General features: G+C 44.8%; 1 protein-coding gene across 20 annotated transcripts in view; it reads left to right on the forward strand.

The window, feature by feature from the left end:
- vldlr (very low density lipoprotein receptor) overlaps nucleotides 1–21,931 on the forward strand; it is a 42,122-nt gene that overhangs the window by 6,595 nt on the left and 13,596 nt on the right. For all 20 annotated transcript variants that reach the window (XM_035391437.1, XM_035391441.1, XM_035391440.1 and 17 more), the window contains exons 2-13: nucleotides 5,274–5,393; nucleotides 10,106–10,228; nucleotides 12,117–12,239; nucleotides 12,477–12,851; nucleotides 13,569–13,691; nucleotides 14,136–14,258; nucleotides 16,292–16,411; nucleotides 16,728–16,853; nucleotides 17,804–17,975; nucleotides 19,211–19,435; nucleotides 21,042–21,160; nucleotides 21,648–21,787. In XM_035391437.1, coding sequence (XP_035247328.1) covers nucleotides 5,274–5,393; nucleotides 10,106–10,228; nucleotides 12,117–12,239; nucleotides 12,477–12,851; nucleotides 13,569–13,691; nucleotides 14,136–14,258; nucleotides 16,292–16,411; nucleotides 16,728–16,853; nucleotides 17,804–17,975; nucleotides 19,211–19,435; nucleotides 21,042–21,160; nucleotides 21,648–21,787 — 1,889 coding nt within the window. The remainder of the gene's footprint in view (nucleotides 1–5,273; nucleotides 5,394–10,105; nucleotides 10,229–12,116; nucleotides 12,240–12,476; nucleotides 12,852–13,568; nucleotides 13,692–14,135; nucleotides 14,259–16,291; nucleotides 16,412–16,727; nucleotides 16,854–17,803; nucleotides 17,976–19,210; nucleotides 19,436–21,041; nucleotides 21,161–21,647; nucleotides 21,788–21,931) is intronic.

The raw sequence follows: 21,931 nt of genomic DNA on the forward strand, positions 1-21,931 counted from the left end.
ACATTGGCTGAAAGGTTCAGCCTTTTCTACAGTCCTGAATCTGGTATAATGCTGAATGATTCATGCCAATGCTGATTGTAAGACTTCCTGTTGTGCTGCTGTGCTCAATTATGCTTGAAACTATAATTTTAAAAGCCTAACTGGGCTATGTTTAATTGTTATTGGTTTGTGAACTAATCAAATGCGAAACCTATATTGTTGGTTTCAGATTTGAATTTGAGGCAGCATGTGCCTGACTGACAGTGTAGTTTGACTCCGGTACTTTGAACTGGAGTTTGTTAGTATAACTGTAGGCCTACAGTGTAAATAGGATTGTGTAAAAAGCTGGTCTAGGAATGACAATTTCTGTCTCCCTGTGATATGATCAGTACTTTACGATGTTTTAGGAACGGTTTTATGAAATGGAGAGCATTGGTAGTCTGTGAATGTATTCATGACTCATACCTATAGTGTAACCTTACCTGTAAGAAGAGGGTCATTTTTTAAGTTCATATTGAAGCGGTTTGAGAGAAGCTCTTGGAATCTCCTGGCACCACACTGACCCTTAGGCCAGTTGCATTTATTGAATCTTGCCTGTCAGAGGGGACCTTGTGTTTAAGCCTTTTCTCAGATTTATCTAGTGTCAGGGATGTGATCTATTATGGTTTAGACAGACTCTGAATTTTCTTTTGGACCCTAGATGTCTCTGAGGCCCACTCGTATTTTCTCAAGCTGAATGTCCTCCGCTATCAACTGTCAGAGTGTAAAAGCTCTTGTGTGTGTTTGACATACTCGAGTCCTCTGCTTCTGGTCGAGATTTTTAGGGTCTGAAAGAAATCCGTATGTATGGGGGGGGGGGGGGGGGGGGGATTAATGAACTCATCCAATTCAATTTTTGGATGTCAAGACTTTCTTTTTTTTTTTTTTTTTTTTGATGCGAGGCTTTTGGCTGCATGTACATTGAGCCTGATGTCAGTGACTTCTGTCTGTTGATGGTCTTCAAGTCTGTGAGCCAAGACTAATCTCAGCCAGACATAGGGAGTATATGACAAGCAATGTCATCGTTTTTGGATTACTGCCTTTGAGAAACAGGCTATATAATTTGACCCGGCAAACTTGGTCTGTTCTTTCAGTCTGCTTTTCCCCCACTGGCATGGAAAGGAATGTCTTTGGCCAGTAGGGTTGTTTAAATGTAAACAAACCTGGGGTGTCCTGGGGTTTACTCCAGTTTTGACTATCACCTTTTGACACACAGCTACTGACCCAGCTGGCTGAAGAATGCTCTTAAAAATCTTAAATTTGTAGGCAATCTCTGATTTATTTGATTGAAAATCTTAATGTTTATTATAATAATGGTGGTTGAGGCAATCTGAAATCGACGTTTTTCGGGGCGGTTCCAGTTCCAAATGGAAACCACGGCAGTGCCGTGTGGCTTTTGTTGCGTGGAAAGTACGTTGCCTGATGAAGATTAGCCTACCTCTGTACAGCTGTAACTATTTCCCTACAGAAATCACCCCTTGTGGTCAGAGGCAGCATGTTTTTGTTTTAGCTGAGCTTAATTGACTCCTAACATTTATGTATGGTCTCACTGAGAATACCATGAGACGATGAATCTTTTGATAATATCATAGTGCTTAGCCCTGCGTCCAACATGACACTACTTTAAATATGTAAATTTGCTAGTTTTCAATGGACGTTCCCTGTCTTATCCCTCCTCCCACACCTCGCCCATCTGCACAGCCATTTTCTCCCCCTCTCAGCCATTCCCTTCCCCCTCTTTTTCATGACAGCATAGTGTGGAACTTACTTTACTTTCTTGTCTAGAGTTTTTGGGTGCTTAACATCTGCCAGTTGTGGTGGACATTCAGGGGATGGCATGTGTTACCATCTGAGGAGTCTGAACTTTGCATCTGGGCCCTGTACTTCGTGGTGTCTTTTGGTTTGAACTTTGAACTTGGTTTTTTTGGGGCCATTTTGGGAGAAACGGGCTGTGGTTTGGTGTTCCTTAATTTCTTTTGACTGTAACCTATCTGTGTCTAACATTCATTGATTAAGGTAGCTGACCTTTGTCTTTAGATTAGACTGTTGTATTGAATTTCTTGATTTTAATCTGGTTGAGTTGTGTATTTGTAAGGTTGATCAGATGGGTTGCTCTGCCAACAAATGTAGCGGTTTTAATTGATATCCTCTATTTACCAAAATCAATCATTTTTTGTGTGTTGGATAAGTGAAGTTTTAACTGATGCACTTGAGTTTGGTATTCATAGTGCCGGATGTTAAATGAGGGTGTTAACTGTTAACCGCTGGATTCAGAACAACTTTTTACTCAATCCTCACTGTGCCGATGCGCAAGCGCTTTTACACAGGCGGCTGATGGGAGCAATATTCGCAATGAAGCCAAATACTACAGGCCCCCAGCAATATTTTGTGATTTAAAAATGAGTGTCTCGATTGTGGAAAAACAATATCCCAGAGTGCTTTGTAGGATGTTTTTGCTCGTGCCTGTGAGCGGTTTCCCGTCTGTGTCCAGTCGCGGTCCTGAAGGGTGACTGGTGCAGCGGATGACCGCTGACCAGCGCGGTCGTGCACAGCCTCATGTCACCCGCTGAAGGTGGCTGGAAAAATGGCACGCATTGTTCTGCCGTTTCGGAAGGGGTCACGGGTGGCCGCAGCTGCTGTCCCGCTGCCCAGCGCGTGCTACGCTACGCTACATTCCGCTCCTGTCCTGGCTAATGTCCGCCGTGCCCAGCGGCCTGGGCGGTTTGTGCTGCGAGCCGCTTCATGAATGTGAATATTGGGCTTTGTGTGAAATCGCTAAATGAAACGGATAAAATCTGTGACTAATACCGGGCAAGTAAGTCTGGGTGTCAAGATGACTTGGGGAAGAAAATGCAGCTCTGCTGCAAGACATGTTTGTGACTCATTTGTTCAGTTTAGTGCAAAGATTCATAATCTGTCCATTGTGTATAGTCAATGGGACATTTTTGGAGGTTAAATAAAACTGATGCTTTTGAACCTGGAAGAACCCTGTTAAATGCAGGCTTGGATTTGTGTGATTTTCTGCAGAAATATACACCGAACATGAGCAGGCTTGTGAAACGAGACCGGTGAGAAGACTGGAACTAACTGACTTACTCGGTGTGTTCTTGTATGGGCTGTAGCTAAATGGCAAACTGAAGTGGAGAGTTGAATTTTTGATAAGTGAAGCTGGTGTTTTTTGTGATTTCTCTCAATGGAGTTTTCTTTGGACTTGCGCTCCTTTAATATTGTCCTGTCCTTGTTTCCAGGGCCTTGCACCCACCCAGATGGCTCACCAGCCAGTAATGTTGACCTAACGTGAAGCCATAATCCCAAATGCATGCAAGTGGCATGTCTTACTGGTCAGCATTAATGTCAGTTTCTGAATGTAAATGTGTTCAGATTTCTTCCAGTAGTGCAAGAGTTTGTCCACACTATTTTAGTAATCCGTTGCTTGTAATTTATTTAGCATTTGTTTATTGGGAACAGGTACGTCTTGAGTGCATTCTTTAAAACAACACTATACAAGGTCCTATAACATTTATAAGTCTTAGTCATTTCTGATGCGCTTTTGTGTAGTGGATTTTTTTTCATGGATTGTGTAAATTGCAACTGACAAGCCAGATGAAATGCATAATTAAAGACATGTCATTGTGACAATTGTTAGTAGTGACAGCTGTAAAGAATGCAGTGACTAATCGGAAATGACTTTGGCCATTGTGTGTGTGTAAGCTTAGCGTCAGCATTGGTGTGTGAAAATACTAGAATTGAATGGAATGAGTGCATTTACGGTTGTGCCTCCTGTCAAATACGGGTTTTTCTTTGCATAGAACCCTTGTTAAACTGCCTCAGGCTAAAAGTGTTTATTTCTGATGCTGTGCTGCAGAGACCGTGTCTGACATCACTGGCCAGATGTGGGACTTGCATGGTTATCAATGTGCTCCTTCATGAGCATAGGAGAACAGGCCATTCAGCCGATCTAGGCTCATCTCCCTACAGTGTCCAGCACTGCATCAAGCCTGGATTTGAATAGTTCTGCCTTCTCCACTGCATGACCCATAAAGCTTTTTACGGTCTTTGACAGCTGTAGATAAAGTTCACACATTAATTTGAAATAAATATTTCCTGACGTCTGGCAGGGGTTTGCCTTCCTTTTCAACTTATGGCTCCCTTGTTCTCCTGACTGATCTCAACCTGAAAAATACTGTTCTCCTTCACTTTTGTTCATTCCTTTATGAACTTTAAAAATTGCAGTCGGTCCCCCCATCTCAAGTCTCAATGCACAAAATACCCCCCCTCCCAGAAGACCTTAAATGTCTTTGGTCACTTAATTTTGGCTTATTTTTTTGCAGAACATTGTCTGCTGTTGGAGAGGGAAGCTCTTGTACGTGCTTCTGTTCCTCTGCCTCTGACATTTTAGGATCTGAAAATCAGTTTTTTTTCTCTTCCCCTCCCCCGATTAGTTTGCCCCCGATTCATTTGCGTTTGCACTATTAAAGTGTGATCTCGTCAGATGTCTTATTGTCAGTATGCACTGTTGGTTCATTTTTATCTTCCTTGTTTGCATTCTGCCGTTCCAGCACAAGAAATTTCTAAAATGTCATTTTCCCAGTGTCTCCCAGGTAACCGAAGCTGGGTCATTTGAAAGCTGAGGGAGGATCTAAACATGTCGTGGGGGAAAACTTAATTTATAATGTATGACAGGACTGTTTCTAGCACGCTTTAGTGTTTCCTAGCACTGAATGGGGCCAGTGTGCATCCTTTGGGTGATGTCTGGTTCAGTCTCATGACCCACATTGTTCTCTTTCCAAATGGCTGGCTTTGTGTGAAAATTGGAGTCTGCAGTTGGCAGACAGGGATGTGATTGTTCTTTTTTTTTAATTTCCTGATCGAACAGGAAATGCTATCTCCCTCCCTCTCCCCTCCTCTCCCTTTAAATGTCTTTGGGGGGAGGGGGGGCACTAGTGTTTGGCTTTAGTGCTGAACATTTTCTGTCAGATGTCTGAGTGTAAAAGCTCTTGATGTGTGCGCTTGCGAAATGCCAAAATCCCTCTTCCTCTGGGGGGACCTGAGATCGGAATCAGTATTTCCTGTTTTAATTTGAGGAAGTGGGGGAGGAAATCGTACACAACACATCTGGACAACATAAGATTTAATCCTGGACTCCATTGACTGGTTCTCTGAATGGCTTGCTTTGTGTGAATGCACTGGGTAGAAGAGAAATCTGATTGGTCTTTTTTTTTTTTTTTTTTTTTTGCCTTACCCCCCCCTGGCAGGAACCAGGACAGAATGTGAGCCGTCGCAGTACCAGTGTGGAAACGGGCGCTGCATTCCTTCCGTGTGGCAGTGTGACGGGGATGAGGACTGCTCGGACGGCAGCGACGAGACCACCTGCGGTGAGTGCACCTGGACCCACCTGTGCAGTTGGGGGCTTCCTGTTAGAGACTCTCCCCCAGACGTCCTGCTCCTGTTAGAGGTAGACTCAACCCCAGGTATTCTGAGGCATGTTGCTTCATTCCTGGAAGGCCTGTGCTGAGTCCGGTTACAGCAGAGGTGTGCACTGAGGGTTGTCAGTTTCTGGTTTTCACGCCAACTTCTGGCCTTATTTAGCCCTAACATTTACACCATCTGACATTTTGGCAAAATTGCTTAATGCACCTGAATGACACTGTCCTTGTGCCCCTATATGAAACCTTTTACTATGATTGGAGTGAACCAGTGTTGGTACATAAAACCAATTGGCTCATTTAGCCAGAGTAATTGTTGGGGGGAAAAAAAACCAGCCCACATGCACTGGCACTCCAGGACTGGAATTGCTCACCCCCTGGGTTACGGGTTAAGGCTTGTTGCCTTATTGAATTCAATTATTTAATCTGAAAACCTGATATACAGCTTGTTTTGACTTGTTGGTTGATTCCACCAGTGCACTGTAGACTGACCTATCAGAATTTGGCGATTTAATTGATAATTCTCATTTTAAACGTAATTATTAAATTAAATCTATTTTACATGTAGGTCAAGTGAGTGGTTCTAGTATGCAATGTCACTTGGTTCAGTATTCAGAGTGCTGAACATTTTAACAAGGATATTGACTGGAACTGCTGGATTCAGAAAAGAAACATTCTTAATCCTTGCTGGTCTGACAGCAATTAATATTTGGTTTATATGGTGAAGTGCCTCCAGAATTATTACTTCTCACATCACTGTCAACCTGCTCTGGCTCTTGGTACCATAAGATTATGAGCAGCCTCATCAGGTTCACAGTACAGCAGTGGTTCCACACCCTTTTCATGGAGATCTAGTGTCCTGTAGGTTTTAATCTCAATTTAATTTCAATCCCAAATTTGGCACACCTGGTTATTCCAATTAGCAGCTGAGATCTCTAGCTGTTGAATGAGCTGTGCTTTAATGAAGTGAACCTACAGGATGACAGCACTCCAGTAACAGGGCTGGGAACCTGTGCAGTACAGTAAGGTTTATGAAGCTGAGGGAGGGAAGGGGAAACGACTCGAAGCAGATTTAAATGGTTTAATTTTCTGTTTGCGGATTAATTTACTGCATGTATGAATGTACGCTGCCCAGATAAGTGATTGTGTACTAGCGGTCCCTGAAATTGCCAAATTTCAGCATACAAGAAAGAACTGGTGTTTCTGCTTGTGAGCATGTGGATTAATGGTCTGGTAATAGATCCAGAGATCCAAGGTTTCTCACTCTGTGTACTGCTGCAGATTTTGGGAGAGCTAAAAATGGACAGTGAAGGCTGGGGGGTGGAGGGGGAATATTTTTGTTAGGGCAACATTTCCCAGACTCTCGTGACCCAGATAAAGGCGCACACAGGTATGGGGGGAGGAGGAGGAGGAGGAGGAGACCTGAAGGGGCTAGAGACTACTGCGCAAATGAAATATACCACCTCCCCCCCACCCCCTCCTCAGCCAACCCCACTTGCACACAGACAGGTGGATGGACAGACAGACTGATTGACACCGCATTAAAATGCAGGACTCCTGGTTTCTGTCGGACTCGCCCCAGACTGGCTTGCCTAGCGCACTCCACAGTGTGTAAAGAATTCCAATGGGCCATTCAAGGCCCAACTGGGCCGGACACTTATTGCCATTCAAACCACAGTGGGATATTGCCACAAGGACGTACTTGTGGACTTGGAGGGGGGCATGAGCAGACTGAAAATGTGATGGAAAAGAGGTCACGATTGCATGAGCAAAAAGGCAATCTAGCGTGCCCCCGGAAACCACCAACGGCATTTTTGCAATCCAAACCCCACTTTTATTCCTACTCCATAACCTTTGACATGCTAAACGTCCTGGTCTTGTAGCAGGGAATTGGCACACTTTCTCTGGTACCTTTACGGAACTGAGTTGTAGAGCTGCAAGTGTAACCCAATTGCAGTTGTACTGACATTTTAAGCTTTCACTGTGTGAAAATTCTTCAGGTTTTTACTTGGCATTAGTTCATGAGAATTTTAGGCACAAGGGATAAGTTTGTCTTTCAAGTTCTGGTAACGATAAACACTGAATTGGATGCCAAGGCAAGCAATGTGAAAGCTAGTTTTTGCTGACTCTTCTTGACATGAATAGCTTTCTTTGCTAAATTTGATTTTGCTGACTACAAGCTCCCGTCTGTGAGATGCACTTATCCTGAAGCAGTCTGTAGTGTTCCAGGAGTACTGGGGTACTGGAGAACAGTTTTTGGTTAACAGGAGTGTGTCAGAGGAGCACCAGCTCTTCAGATTAGCCATGAGGGTAGAACTGTACATTACATACTTGTTGGCAAAAAGTGGTGTAGGGGTGGGGAGCGATCGATGTACAAAGTGATGTGAAAATGCGCATTTTCGCCGCTCAGCAGGGGGCAGAAAGGCTCTGGAGCCACACGCAACGGCCCCCTGCGAAGACGTGGACCGTAATCACATTTCTAAACCCGGGGCTCCTTTTATAGTGGCTGTGTTGGACACACTGCCTTCTGGGTGAAATCGCCCCAACCCCGCGTCGGTCTCGCAGCTGCTGAAGAAAGTGTGTGTGCCTCACTGCTTCTGTTTGGAAATGATGCTGTTATGTTTTGGCTCCATTTTAGGCATCTCCACTTTATGGCTCCATTCCGTGCCCCATTGCATGGCCCATTATGGTTGCGCCTGGCTAAATTGGGGCCCCCTGGTCACCGGTTTCTACATGCCAAATGCCCCTTGTTATTCAGCTTAGATATTTAGGATGGGGTTTCTGTAGCCTCTGAGGTCAGGGATGTGATTATTCAGATGGTGGTTGTGGGGGGGGATTGTTTCAGTCCCTAAATGTCTCTAGGGGCCCAGTAGAATTGGCTTTGACAGTGGGAGAGGATTTTCAGCTGTAGTAGGACTTGTCCAATCTGTGGGTTCAAGTTTTGGTTTTGGCATAACTCTACAAGGCCTCAATCGATCAACTGATTAGTGTTCAATCAAGATCCTGAGTAGAATCGTGTGTCCTCGTCCTGGGTTAAAACGCAACGTCCTGCACCCCTGAGCTATAGATTGCAAAAGCGCTTGTTTGTATGCTCGTTAGGCCAAAGGCCTCTGCCTCAGACATTTAGGCTCTGAATCTGTATTTCCCTGATTTATTCAGGAAGAATAACATTGACATGTGCATATGCATGCAGATGTACACCTACACACATGTACAGTGCATGTGTGTGCACGGGCCTGTACAGTGCATGTGTGTGCACGGGCCTGTACACGCCCAGGGTGCGATCGCATGCTTTTTGCTGTCGGCCTGGGATTAATTGGTAAGGCCAGGTGGGTGTGGGAGGGGTTGAGTGTGCAGCTGCAGTACCCCCTGGACTCGAAGAGCAGGCCCGTTTTCCTCCGCAGAGCCACGTGATGACAGGATCCAAAACTGCTGGGGGATGTGCTTTCAGATTCTGTTTGTCGGTTTGTAGCCAGAGGCTTTCAGACCGCTGGGAAGGCTAAAAGCCGCTTCTCGCCCCCTCGAAGCGCGAAGGGGTGTAATTCCTGTCTGAAACTCTTAACGGGGACTGCGAGATGCAGCCGGCCACTTACGAGGTAATATCGGAGGCGTGAAAGGCGTACTCCCACTACGAGCAGTCACTTGTCATTAATATAGCGTTTTTAAAAACCAGGTCAGTTTCAGTGACTGATCGGAGAGGAGCGGTGACTATGGAGTGAAAGGAGATGGGAGGCCTTTGGTGCATAACTGGGCCTTGGGGGCGGCCTTTCGAGTTTAATGTCGGTTGAATGTGTGGGAGTCTTCTGCTCTGGATTGCCCTGGAAATTGCACTGTTTACATGTAGCTTCTGAAGCCTTTTCATTCTCATGTTGACCAGAGGTGGTTGGATGGATATATGGTCTGTTAAGTAGCACATGTTTCATGAAGAATGCCAAGATGGAGCAGAAAATATGTATTTTAATTCTTAATTGCTTGCGAGCCTAAACGTCTTGTAATGATTTGCGGTGTAGGGTTTGCATTGTTACACAGCAATTAACAAACTTGACATGTTGTTCCAGAACTCTAGTTGCAAAGGTCTTTGTGCTTACTTGGTGTATTTAATTTCTTATTTTAAATTTAAGGCATTTTCCTCTTTAGAATTCTAGAAATGGCTCTACTGTTGGTTCTTGACCAGATATACCAGCTGTAGCAGCCAGAGCTGTTATTTGACTTGGCATGAGTTATGCAAAAAAAAAAAAATGAAGGTTGGCTTCAATTGTGCTACAGTTGCAAATGAATAATTTGGTTCCCAGCAGCCCGAACACTTGTGGAAATAAAAAGGAATGGGTTGATTGGGTTAGTCCATAAACGCAAATAAAATGGGGAGCCTTTGTCATAATGTATATGAAGACGTATTGTCATGAATTGGATTTGCACTATATTCTGCACATGTGCACCTCATACTCGTACATGTTTTGCTCTGAGGAATGCTTCATATCTCAAAATGGCAGTCCTGTCTTGTTCATTAAATGTGCCATTTGCTCCAAGACTCTGGGTGCCCCAGCATTTACATTGAGCAACATCAAAAAAAGGCTAGTTTATATAATTTGTGTTCCTTATTGTGGGCAATGGAACTCTGTCCTGATGTGCTCAGTTGACCTGCTCTCTGTGTACCCCTGCAGTGAAGAAGACCTGCGCAGAGGCGGACTTTGTCTGCAACAACGGCCAATGCGTCCCGAAGAGGTGGCACTGCGATGGGGAGCCGGACTGCGAGGACGGGTCGGACGAGAGCCTGGACGTCTGCCGTGAGTGTGACGCACGTGTGCGCATGCGTATGTGGATACTACTTCCTGACTAGTACCCACAGCGAGTCGGGAAGTATAGGCAGAATGTATCCACCAATCAGTCAGCATGATTTTTTGGTTGTTACCAACATACTCTGATTGGAGCACCTCCTATTTGGGTCCCCCCCCCCCCCTCTGCAAGGTGACTTATTATCCTGGTGTTCAGGTGCTCACTCTACAGTTCATCTGAAGGAAAGATAATCCTGGAGATGTTGTGTGAAGGAGGAGGGGCTTTATATGCTGTGGAATGCCATTTCACATTTTCTCAATCAGGAAATGCTGGTCTTAAATGTCTCGATCTGAGGAAGAGGATTTGGTTATGTCATGAGGAAACGCATCGAGATTTTACACCGGCTTTTATTGCTGAGCTTTCTTTTCTGTTGTTGGCTGTCAGACAATAGCAACCCCCAGAGACATTTGGGCTCTGAATACCAGTATTTCCTGATTAATCAGGAAAGTGGTGCAGTTGACCAATTCCAAACCTTAGCAAGAACTTGAACCTGACTGAGGCAACTGTTTGAGGCAGTGGTTTTCCCCAGACTGCCTTGAGCAAACAGCTGTGTAAATGTTAGCGGTGGCTTTGGATAAACACGTCACGACTGAATTAATTTCTCAAGGACTTTCACAGTATTAAATCCTTTCCTTTTACTCTTTCATGCCTATTCATTCATGTGGTTTGTAGATTGTGAAGGACACCAGATGGCCACAGAAAGCAGGCTTTAATGGGGTGTTCTCTATTTTTATTAAATTAAAAAAATAAACTTGCCTTTGTTTGACTACTTTCTAGTCAAACATGGACTGAGGGAAATATTTGACAAGTTGTATGTTGAGCTCTGGCATGATGTCAGTCTCACCAGCTGTTAATTTCCATCAGCACTTAAATACCCTTGGTGACTTCTGTATGCACAGCATGAAAGATTCTTGTGCTCTGCTAGTTTTGTTCCTTTTTTAATTTATCATTTTTTGATTGTGAAAATCAGTTTGCATGAGTCGTTGGTTTCTGCATGCTAATCAAAGGTAAAGCTGTACAGCTATGTTAGTCTGATTTTACTGCTGGGTCCTTATGCCTGAGGTTCTTTTCATTCAGTCTTCTGTTTTAAATGTGGGTTCAGTTCATTTAAGGGCACCAAACTCGACCTTAAGCTGGCAAGCGTCCAGCTTGGGCCCCGTACTGCTTTTCACACCAGCTACTTTATTCCAGCACATGTGCTGTGGGTAGCATCTTTACAAGACCACCATTTTCTGCTGTCATAAATTAACGGTGCTTTATTATGCAGTCTGGAGCATATTTGCTATGGTTCCCAGAATTCTAAGTTCATAAAGGATTCTTACCTGGAACAGCAGCTCTCTATTTTAGATAAGTCCCTGTGAAGTTATCCAGGTCAGAATCCTGCTTTATGTACTCTGGGCTGTCCTGGCTGTGTAAAGCACCTTTTTGAAGTCCCATTAGCTGACTGGACTGACATTTTTTGGATTCCAGAATCGTCTGTATGCCAGTTGAATTGATCATTTATTCCTGGCCTGGTAGAATACAGTTGTTCCATCTGGGTAGAACGCACAATATTGGCACTAGATGTGATCATATAAAATATCTGTGGCATTTAAGATGGGTCTCCAGGGACTTAAGTCATCTCGCCTTGTAGGTGCCATGACTGAAGTTTATACAGTCTGAATGGAATGTGATCTAATCCAGATTAACATGATGAAATTTGGTGCTCATGTCCGTGTGGACTTGGGACTGGGCTGGCTGTAGTTTCAGAGAAAGTGCGGTAAATCGCTTTTCATTTCACGTTGTTTTTTATTCCCTTGCTTCTTCCCCCCCCCCCCCCCCCCCCCCCCCCCCTTTCAGACACACGGACTTGTCGAGTCAATGAATTTAGTTGCGGTGCCGGGACGACCCAATGCATCCCGGTCTTCTGGAAATGTGATAGAGAGCGGGACTGTGATAATGGTGAAGATGAGGTGAACTGCGGTATGTTCCGCTTGCTTATTTGAGGGTTTTTTATTTTTGTTTGTTTTTTTGCAGGGGGGGTGGGGGCCAGCATTAAAAATGCAGACATCCCTTTTGTTTTGTGGGGACATTCTGAATTCGGTTTTGCCATGTTATGGCAAGTCCCTTTTGGCTTGTCATTTGATACTCTCCTGTGAGGTGTCATTGTTGTGAGTCATGGACGCTGCAGAACTTTCACCCCTGTGATCCCTTCCCCAGGTAACATCACCTGCGCCCCGCTGGAGTTCACCTGCGCCAGCGGGCGCTGCATCTCGCGCAACTTCGCGTGCAACGGCGAGGACGACTGCGGCGACGGGAGCGACGAGCTGGACTGCACGCCCTCGTCCTGCGGGCCCAGCGAGTTCCAGTGCGGCAACGCCACCTGCATCCCCGCCAGCTGGGTGTGCGACGAGGACGTGGACTGCCAGGACCAATCGGACGAGTCGCCCCAGCGCTGCGGCCAGCGCCCGCCGACCCCGCCCACCAAGTGCCCCTCCAGCGAGACGCAGTGCGGCTCCGGCGAGTGCATCCACCGCAAGTGGCGCTGCGACGGCGACCCCGACTGCAAGGACGGCAGCGACGAGGCCAACTGCCGTGAGCGCCCCCCCGTGATTGGTTCACCTCGAGCGGGAGTGCGGCGTTTTGTGCCTGCGCTCTTTTTTTTTTTTTTTTTTTTTAGATCCTGCTTTTCTGCCCAAATGTCAGATTACATGGCTGCACGGCAACAATATGGGTGTTTTAGGTCAAGGAGCGAGGGTCAGATTTTTACCTGATTTAAGCAACAAGACCAAATACAAGCATTTAAATTCCTGGGAATGCTCTGCAGCTTACGAGAACAGTCAGTTTTCCATGTCATAACCCCACTCCAACTCCGTTTACCTGTGCAGTACTCCTCTGATGGGTTAGTGAGTTGGAGTGCAGTCAGAATTGATGGGATTTGGGTACAGAGGGAAGGAGGTTGGAAATGAATGTACAGGTCCAGGGCAGTGGCACTGAGTTTGGGGACTGCAGGTGTCAAAAGGGCGTGTCAGTGTATTACTGGCCTGCAGCCCTGACCATGGAGAGCCACAGAATGGCTGGTTTTAGTTTTCAAAGCCAACCAAATCAGGCCCCAGAAATCGGGTGAGTAGAGTTATTTCACATGGTTGATTAGCCAAATGCTGACTAACTCTCCAGGTTCAGGCATGCAGACCCAGTGATGCATCGTCACATGGGGAGGACAGTGTGACCTTTTGGGCTTTTGCGTGCGTAAGGACAGCGGGTCCTGTGAGATTTACCTGCCCCATTTTGTGTCCCTTTTCATTGGTCCAGCTGTACGGACCTGCCGGCCAGACCAATTCAAGTGCGATGACGGCAACTGTATCCATGGCAGCCGGCAGTGCAACGGGTTGCGTGACTGTGCGGATGGTAGCGATGAGATGAACTGCAAAAACGGTGAGTCCCAGTGCTGAGGGGGTGGTTGGTCTCCCCCACCCTCCTCATGAATTACTCACCACCTGATAGAAATGGGGATTTTTGGGTTTCTTTCGTTGGTAATATTTCTCGGTGAAGCTTAAACCGCTAAATTTAAACTAACCCCTGTCCAGAGAGGGGAAGTGAATGAGTGTCTGGACTTGGGCCTGTTTGTGTAATCTCTGGATTTAATGTGTCATTCCCTTTGATTTATCAGCCTTAACTGCACACCTCTGTTCTGTTTAACAGTTAATTGATGGGGGATAGAGCAAGTGTCTGATCCTCTTTACGGAGAGATTAAAACTTGTGGGATCAAAAGCGGAATGTATGTGTGTCTGTGTCGGGAGGTGGGAGGGGAGGGAAATGATGTTGCGCCCCCCCCCCCCCCACCTCTCAAATGCCCTTTGCTGTCTGTCGTTCACCCAGTGACCCAGTGCAACGGCCCGGACAAGTTTAAGTGCCGGAGTGGGGAGTGCATCGAAATGAGCAAAGTGTGCAACAAGAACCGGGACTGTCCCGACTGGAGTGATGAACCCCTCAGAGAGTGCAGTAAGTGGGGGAGGTGGGGGGTGTTGGGCTGGCGACCCGAAGTCAAAGATGGAATTCCCTGTGCTTAATCAGCACAAACTGATTTATGCATTTCGACTCTTCCCCAGATGGGGGAAGAATCCTCTCCATCTGTAGGGTGTGGCTACAGTCATTATTGAAGGATGGCTGGCAAAGACTAGATTTGTCATTTTGTTTGGTGACCAAAAAGGAGTCCTAACAGATGTTCTTTTTCATGCCTCCCCTCATTAATTTGCAGTTAATTTCCAGACCTCGACGTCTCAGCCAGAGGCCTGTGGTGTGTCATAAGCGCATACAGTTTTACCCTGATGGCTGATGCGAGAGAACATTGAGCAGTAAAGCCAAATACTAGTGCCCCCTAGAGGCATTTAGGGTCTGCAATCAATCCTGATTAATCTGTCGAATCATATCCTTGTCCTTTAGTTTCAGTCACTCTACTTCTGAGTGATGCTGACTTAACCTGGTCTCTGGACTATGAATGAACTAGGGACTTCTGACAAATGGGACTTCAAATTCTTCGGCAACATAGTTCCAGTAAACCCACTCAATGTACAGTTACAACCATGAAGTGGTTGCACTTCCACCTAAACACTTGTTCATTAGCACAGATTTTTGTATGTCAAATGTGTGTTGCTGTATGTAGGTCTGCCTTGGCAGTACAGAATGAAGTATTTGGGATTATGTTTGCATACTGTAACTTCAGCCACACCCTTACTGTGAATGTCAGCTGCAACCTCATTTTCCAGCTGACGCAACCCACCGTTCTGTTACTTCAGATGACTGACTCATACTGTGTCTGTCCAATGCCACATGCCATTGCAGCTTTCATTTGGGAGTGCCATGGCCCATGTCTATCCTGAAGTCCCCTATAGGTCCTCTTCTGAACTAATGAGGAAAAACAATCATGCATGTGACACATTAACAGTGAAGGCTGTTGCAGGACTGACTGTTCGGCAAAGTATTTGGTTCGATGGACAGTTTCTTTTGAACCGTGTGTACAGTGCGAGTACATTTTTTTAAAATTTTGGTTCCAAGTTATTTGAAGAGGAAGTGCACTCATCCCAGCAGTTTGTTTGACAGGGGTAACTAATTGCATGTAGATGGTGCAGCATTTATACCCTGGTGTGTCAGGTCTTTAACCTTTTATTGTGGCTGTAAATCTGAGTGGGGGAAAAAATGAAGACCCAGCTGGCCAGTTTCATGCCGTTGAAAGAGCTTTTCCTCCTAAAAATCAGCAAGCCAGTTTTGGTTGATTTAGTTTGGAAATCTGTATCGAACAGTCTCACATCAATCTTCATTGTTTCATAGTGAATAGTGTTCCTGAAAGACTAAACGGCCGATCATTGATTTCTATTGCCTCCCCCAACACCACCCTTGTGGGCTTCTGTAGAAAGCCTAGGGCAACAAAGTTAAGGGCTTCGAGTTTATCCTCTCAGTACTTGGATTTGTTTATGTACAACAATTTTTATTTATTTTTACCCCAAGGTAGAACTGAGAGCTCTTTGTAGTTATGACCTGTGGATTAATTGGGGCAGGAATCCGGGGAATTATGTTGGCAGTCGGCTGTAGGCAGATGATTAGGTGGCCAGGCACTGAGCCAGTTGGTGGGGAATTTGATCAGGATGCCAGGGTTTGTACCTCTACCCTTTCAGAGACCACAGAATATTAGGACCTGTTTGACAGTCTTGTAGTGCAGCACACCCAGCTGTTACATGAGATCTTATCAAAGAGGAGCTTTTTATGGCAAATGCTTGAACTGAGTATCTTGTTGTAGAACTAGTAATACTTGTAATCCATGTAACTGTAAATGAGACTTGCAGGCAGAAGCATGTACCCTTTACAGATTTGGACTGGGTGAAAGGCGGCTTCTGCTCTGTACCTAACTGTAGTCTGATTTCAGAAGGTGTGTGTTCGTTCTGCCTGGGTTCATAATGTTTGTGCTAAATTCCTTTTAGAAAATGGTGTTAAGTCTATTACAAACAATAACAAAACTATAACCAAATGTCTTTCCTCAGATCTGAACGAGTGTCTGCTGAACAATGGGGGCTGTTCCCACATCTGTCGGGACATGGTGATTGGTTACGAGTGTGACTGCACCCCTGGGCTGCAGCTCATAGACCGCAAGACCTGCGGAGGTAAGGTTTAGGGTGCATAAGGGCCCTATGCCTGCTATGTAAATTCAAACTCACACCTGCAAAGTATGTCATTGCATACATCTGGGCCAATTTAAAGCATGCTAAAATAATAAAAATTTTAAACTCTGGAAAGTGAACTGTAATTGTAAATTGTAATTGTAAAATCTGCCTATGACATGGAATTCATCACTGACCCTGATTTGCTCCCTTTTACTCGAGAGGAGTGCGGGGAAACTGCAGTCAGTTCAGTGGCTTGGGTGTCTGTTTCTCCCTGTACATTATTACCTTTTGTTGTATTGATCCTCCACTCTTGCAGATATCAACGAGTGCCTGAACCCTGGGATTTGTAGCCAGATCTGCATAAACTTGAAAGGGGGGTACAAGTGTGAGTGCCACAGCGGGTACCAGATGGACCCCACTTCTGGCGTGTGTAAGGCAGTTGGTAAGAACCAGCACCCCAATCTCTGTCCGCCCTGCAGTGTCAATGGGTGCATTTACATGCACACTAATGCTCCAGTCTTACCCAGGTTATGGTGATACTCTGGCTATTGAAATGGTCATGTAAATGCCTTGATCTGATTATCGGTCTACGGTCATAATTGGTGTAGTCGAACCCCGATTAAAACACCTGTGTTTTTGTGCACGTATTTGTCATTTTGTTTTCGCTTTTTGAAACCACACATCAGGCTGAAGTCAAAGATCCCAGATAAACTGCATGGCTGCCACAGTTTTCATTGAGCATTGGCCTGTTGTGGAAAGAATCCTGTAAATGCGGCTATTGGAGTAATCACATTACTTGTGTCCATGTGTATGCATTGATGTGAATGAATGTATGCATTTATATGCTGGCATAAACTGATTACTTCCTCTAATCAGGGTATTGGTGCACATACTGTATAAACATGGCCAATTTCACATTCTGCCCTGAGCTGTTGTATAATATGGGGCCTAAAGCAGGGGTGTGTAAACTCCAGGCCTGGATAGCTGCAGGGTCTGCTGATTTTTTCCTTTTGTAGTTTCCTTTTCAGCCTGCTGCCAATTTAGGGATTGGAACTGTGGTGTGACTGTCTAGCCAATCAGTGATTAAAAAGCACTTAAGTGCTGAAACCCACTGAAAACCAGCCCTTGTGGCACTCTAGGATTTCTGGTCTAATGTTAGGGCAGGAGTGTCTAACTTCAGTCCTTGAGGGGTGCAGCGACTGCTGGATTTTTGGGTGTTGCATTGTGAGTGATTAAGTCATTGATTGGCTAAAGATCCACAGACCGTTCACCTGCACCCTTCAGCCCTCCAGGACTTCAGTTTGAGGCCGATGGTTAAGGGCATGAAGAAATGTATTTATGAATGAACTGCCATCACAAACTGCCACTCATCGTGAACTTTCACACCCCAAGGCAAGGAGCCGTGTCTGATCTTCACCAACCGGAGAGACATCCGAAAACTGGGCCTGGAGAGGATGGAGTACACCCAGATTGTGGAGCAGCTGCGTAACACCGTCGCCCTCGACGCCGACTTCACCCAGCAGAGGATCTTCTGGGCTGACCTGGGGCAGAAGGCCATCTTCAGGTAACCAGCTGAAAATGCCACCTCTCTGTGGGGATTGTAGCCATCCTTAGAGAGAGGGAATTTCATTTATGCATCTGTTTTAATTGGATGAAATGCATTGCTGGGGGGGGGGGGGGGGGTTGTGTATGTATTTCTGCTGCCATAAAGGTCAGGGTTGTCATTTTTCCTGATACAATCAGAAGATGTTTCCTGTAGGCCGTAAGTGTGTCTGGGGCCGGTTGGCTTTTGTTAGCAGCATTATCTCTTGCTGCCAGCCATGTTTTTCTCTGGTCCTCTGCCTCAGACAGGGGGCTGAAAATCAGCATTTCCTGATTTATCTGGTCAAAATAATAACTGGTGCAAATGTTCTCAGTGGTGACTCATGCCCTACACATGGAAACGGTCTTGTTTTTGTCCATCTGTTGCTGCATTAAGTTCTTTAAGTATTGCCATTTTAAGATGTAGTGCAACTGTGGATCAATGGTTTTTTCCTAGATGCTTAAGCATCTGCTGAATTGGTAGTAAAGCAGTTAAATGTACTGTATATTAGTGCTATATCTTGCTACCAAGATGTGCTGTTGCTGGCCAATAAGGCAATTGTTAGGATGGAAATGTTGGAGGTCCCTGTTAAAGCCAAGTAGCCATAGGCAAATTTAGCTTGCATCTTAATTGTATTAATCTGACTTGCTTAATGGATATACTTATGTTTGATATACCTAATAACTGCCTTGCAAACTAGCCATCTAGCTAATGTTACTCAAGTTTGGTATTGCTCCTATCTGGCAAATGTACCTGGCTAACATGCGTTCCTAGCTCACTGGATTATTTCGCCTTAAGTTTCATTGACTAGCTAGCAATTCCTATTAGCAATGTACATGACTGAAAGTATTATGGTATTTCTCAACCTAGCTAAAATGTTTTCTGTCCTACCATTCCACATAGACTGGACCAGTTGACAGCAGGAGCCTTTTGCTTACTTCAAATTGATGTCTGACTGAATACATCCTGTTGGACTGGACTGACAAATTTGACTGCTCGGTAGCCTAGAGGACTACCAAAGGATTCATGACATCCCTCCCCGTGACATCTATCAATTGTCATCAACCTCTGCTTTTTGAGGGCCACAAAACAAGTTAACCATTAGTGATGGGTCAATGCAAAGCATGTGTTCTTGCTTTAAGGTCAGGGTTGGTCAGCCCGCATTGAACAGTGATGTTTGTTCAGCGTTTGACGATCTTATGTTGTCCCCATCGCAGCACCGTGCTGGACAAGCGGGATGAGGTGAACAGCCATACCAAAGTGATTGACAATGTGCAGACCCCCGTGGGCATCGCGGTGGACTGGATCTACAAGAACATCTACTGGTCTGACCTGGGCACCAAGTCCATCACTGTGGCAGACTTCAGCGGCTCCAAGAGGAAGGTTCTGTTCAACAGCGGACTGAAAGAGCCGGCCTCCATTGCAGTGGATCCTCTTTCTGGGTGACTAGCAACTCTTAAATGTCCATTTCATCAATTTTTGGTTTGGTTTACAAGCATTCTGTTTTCTAGATCCATATAATGAGTCTTTACCTGAACATTGATTTGAAATCCAAATCCTTTTTTGGGATTCCATTAGTCTATTGGCACAATCATTTAATGTGCCATTGTTGGTAGAGCTGCATGTATATTATTGACACAAGCATTTTACTGTGGTTTATAAAAGGAGTAAATGATGATCCCTAATCAGTTTTGGGATTTCACTCATTAATTTAAACTCTGGTCCTGTAGACTGCACATGAATTTTTACTGCACATGAAAACATTCTTTTGTGGTTTAATAAGTGAACAGTCACTGGTGTATACAGCTGTTTAGAATTAAGCCAGACTTAACAAGGATCAGTTTATGCACATGAGCCCCCCAGGATTGGAGTTTGGCAGCCCTGTGCTATTCATATATAAAGAATGGTGCAGGTTTACCATTCTACTTGTTATAAATCCAGATTATGCCATGCATTTCATAGGCAGAAATGAATAGTTACTATGGGTACCAGCCCAAAAGTTGGTTTGTTCAGTCTTTGATAATTAATGGCCACTTGTGTCAAAATCGAATCTCTTATCTCTATCAGCAAAAGACCATTTAAAGTGCGACGTAACTCCTCATGATTGAAGTGAATGAAGGTTTGTTGAATTGGAAAATGCTGTGTAATCGTAAATTCTGTTTATAATGTCAGTTCTTGACGACTGCTAGTTTGCAGCCATGTTTTTAGATTAATCTGAATTGCAGCCTCAGCTAAATTCTGACTTGTCTCTACCATTGGGAGAAAGGAGGTATGTATTTTTGGGTCTGTGTACATTTTCTTTTGGGCTAAGGTATGCAAAACATCAAATTATTTTCAAGGTGAGGTTCCATAATTAATTTTGGCTGCTGATCCCCTAGGATTTTTATGTTTAAATGCTCGTCGTCTTCGTAAAGGCCCACAGCCCACACACGGGTGGAAAAGATTGACACCACTGTGAATTGACCAATGTACCAAAGTTAGTGTAGAAATTTGCCAACCAAGGCAGAAATTTTCCTGAGTAGTAGACATCTCCACATTTACCATTGCCTGAATATGCCATTAACACTTAAAATGGCACAGCTTTTATAAATAAATAAATAAAAAAAACCTGCATTCTGAATCCACATCAAAAATATCCAAGTTAAAGGTTGCAGCAGTACAGATTCTACAGAGCACGGCAAGATAAATCTAATCTACTATGAAGAATCTTATTTGATATACAAATGTGTATGCAAGCATATTTGAAATATTGGAGGTTTGACTTGATTCTTTAGCCCACCTACAGTCTGGAGGAAATCTGGCTAATACAAGGAGGTGGAGCCATCTCCCAGCAATGGTGCACATACAAGATGCTAATGCATTTTGATTCGTTTTTTATTTTTTTTATTTTTTTATTATAGTCATGGCTTGGTGCTGCTGTGTTTTTTTCCAGTGCTCTGGGTGAATCTGCATGGTTTCATTCATGAATAATCTGTAATCCTCCTGGAATGTGTCACTGGTCTTTGCCTCCTGGTCATTCGAGCTCTGTCCCTACCCCCCTTTTTTCAGGTTTCTGTACTGGTCTGATTGGGGCGAGCCAGCCAAGATCGAGAAGTCCGGGATGAATGGAGTGGACAGGCAGGTCCTGGTTGCGACTGAGATTCAGTGGCCCAACGGGATCACTTTGGGTGGGTAGTCGCAAGCCCCATTAAGGCATAACAGGGGAAAAAACCTGTGTTTTACCCACTTCAGCTGTGGAAGCATTTCAGCTGGAAATTGGCTGTGAATGTATGTTTGCCTTTGTGGGTGCTGCATTTGATCATTGGCCCTTTGTACCTCTACCCTGTAATCAATGCCACTCTTCAGCATCCCACTTATTTGTCGAATAACTTGATCCTACGTTTCCTGTGCATGTGGTTAACATGCTCAAGTCCTGTCCCTGAGACGAGTGTAGCGTCTGAAATCCCATTCCTGAAGCCCAGCTGCTGAATGTATATGCAGTTGTAGCATCTTGTAATTGTATGCTGCTCAGAACCCTGGGACAGCTTGTTTTGAAGTGTAAATTGATTGGTAACTGAGCTTCCCAACCAGGAGAACCTGTTTTTTTTTCATTAGCAGGTCTCTTTGAAGTGTAAGTGTCTGTTTAGTTCAGATGTACGTTTGTATCGACTGCAGATCTTATCAAGAGCAGGCTGTACTGGGTGGACTCCAAGCTGCACATGCTCTGTAGCGTGGACCTTAATGGTGACAACCGCCGGAAGGTTCTACAGTCTCAGGATTATCTGGCCCATCCCTTTGCCCTCACAGTCTTTGAGGTAAGGACCGAGCAAAGGGGAGCTTTTCCTTTCGATTTGTTACTGGTGATGGGAGAGCAATGTTTCATCAGACAGGAATAATTGACGCATCGAAATTCTCCAAATTATCTCTTCAAACTGTTCTCAGGTGACTTTTCAGCCATA

The sequence above is a fragment of the Anguilla anguilla genome, chromosome 14 (assembly GCF_013347855.1).
Source record: "Anguilla anguilla isolate fAngAng1 chromosome 14, fAngAng1.pri, whole genome shotgun sequence".
NCBI classification, from domain to species: domain Eukaryota; kingdom Metazoa; phylum Chordata; class Actinopteri; order Anguilliformes; family Anguillidae; genus Anguilla; species Anguilla anguilla.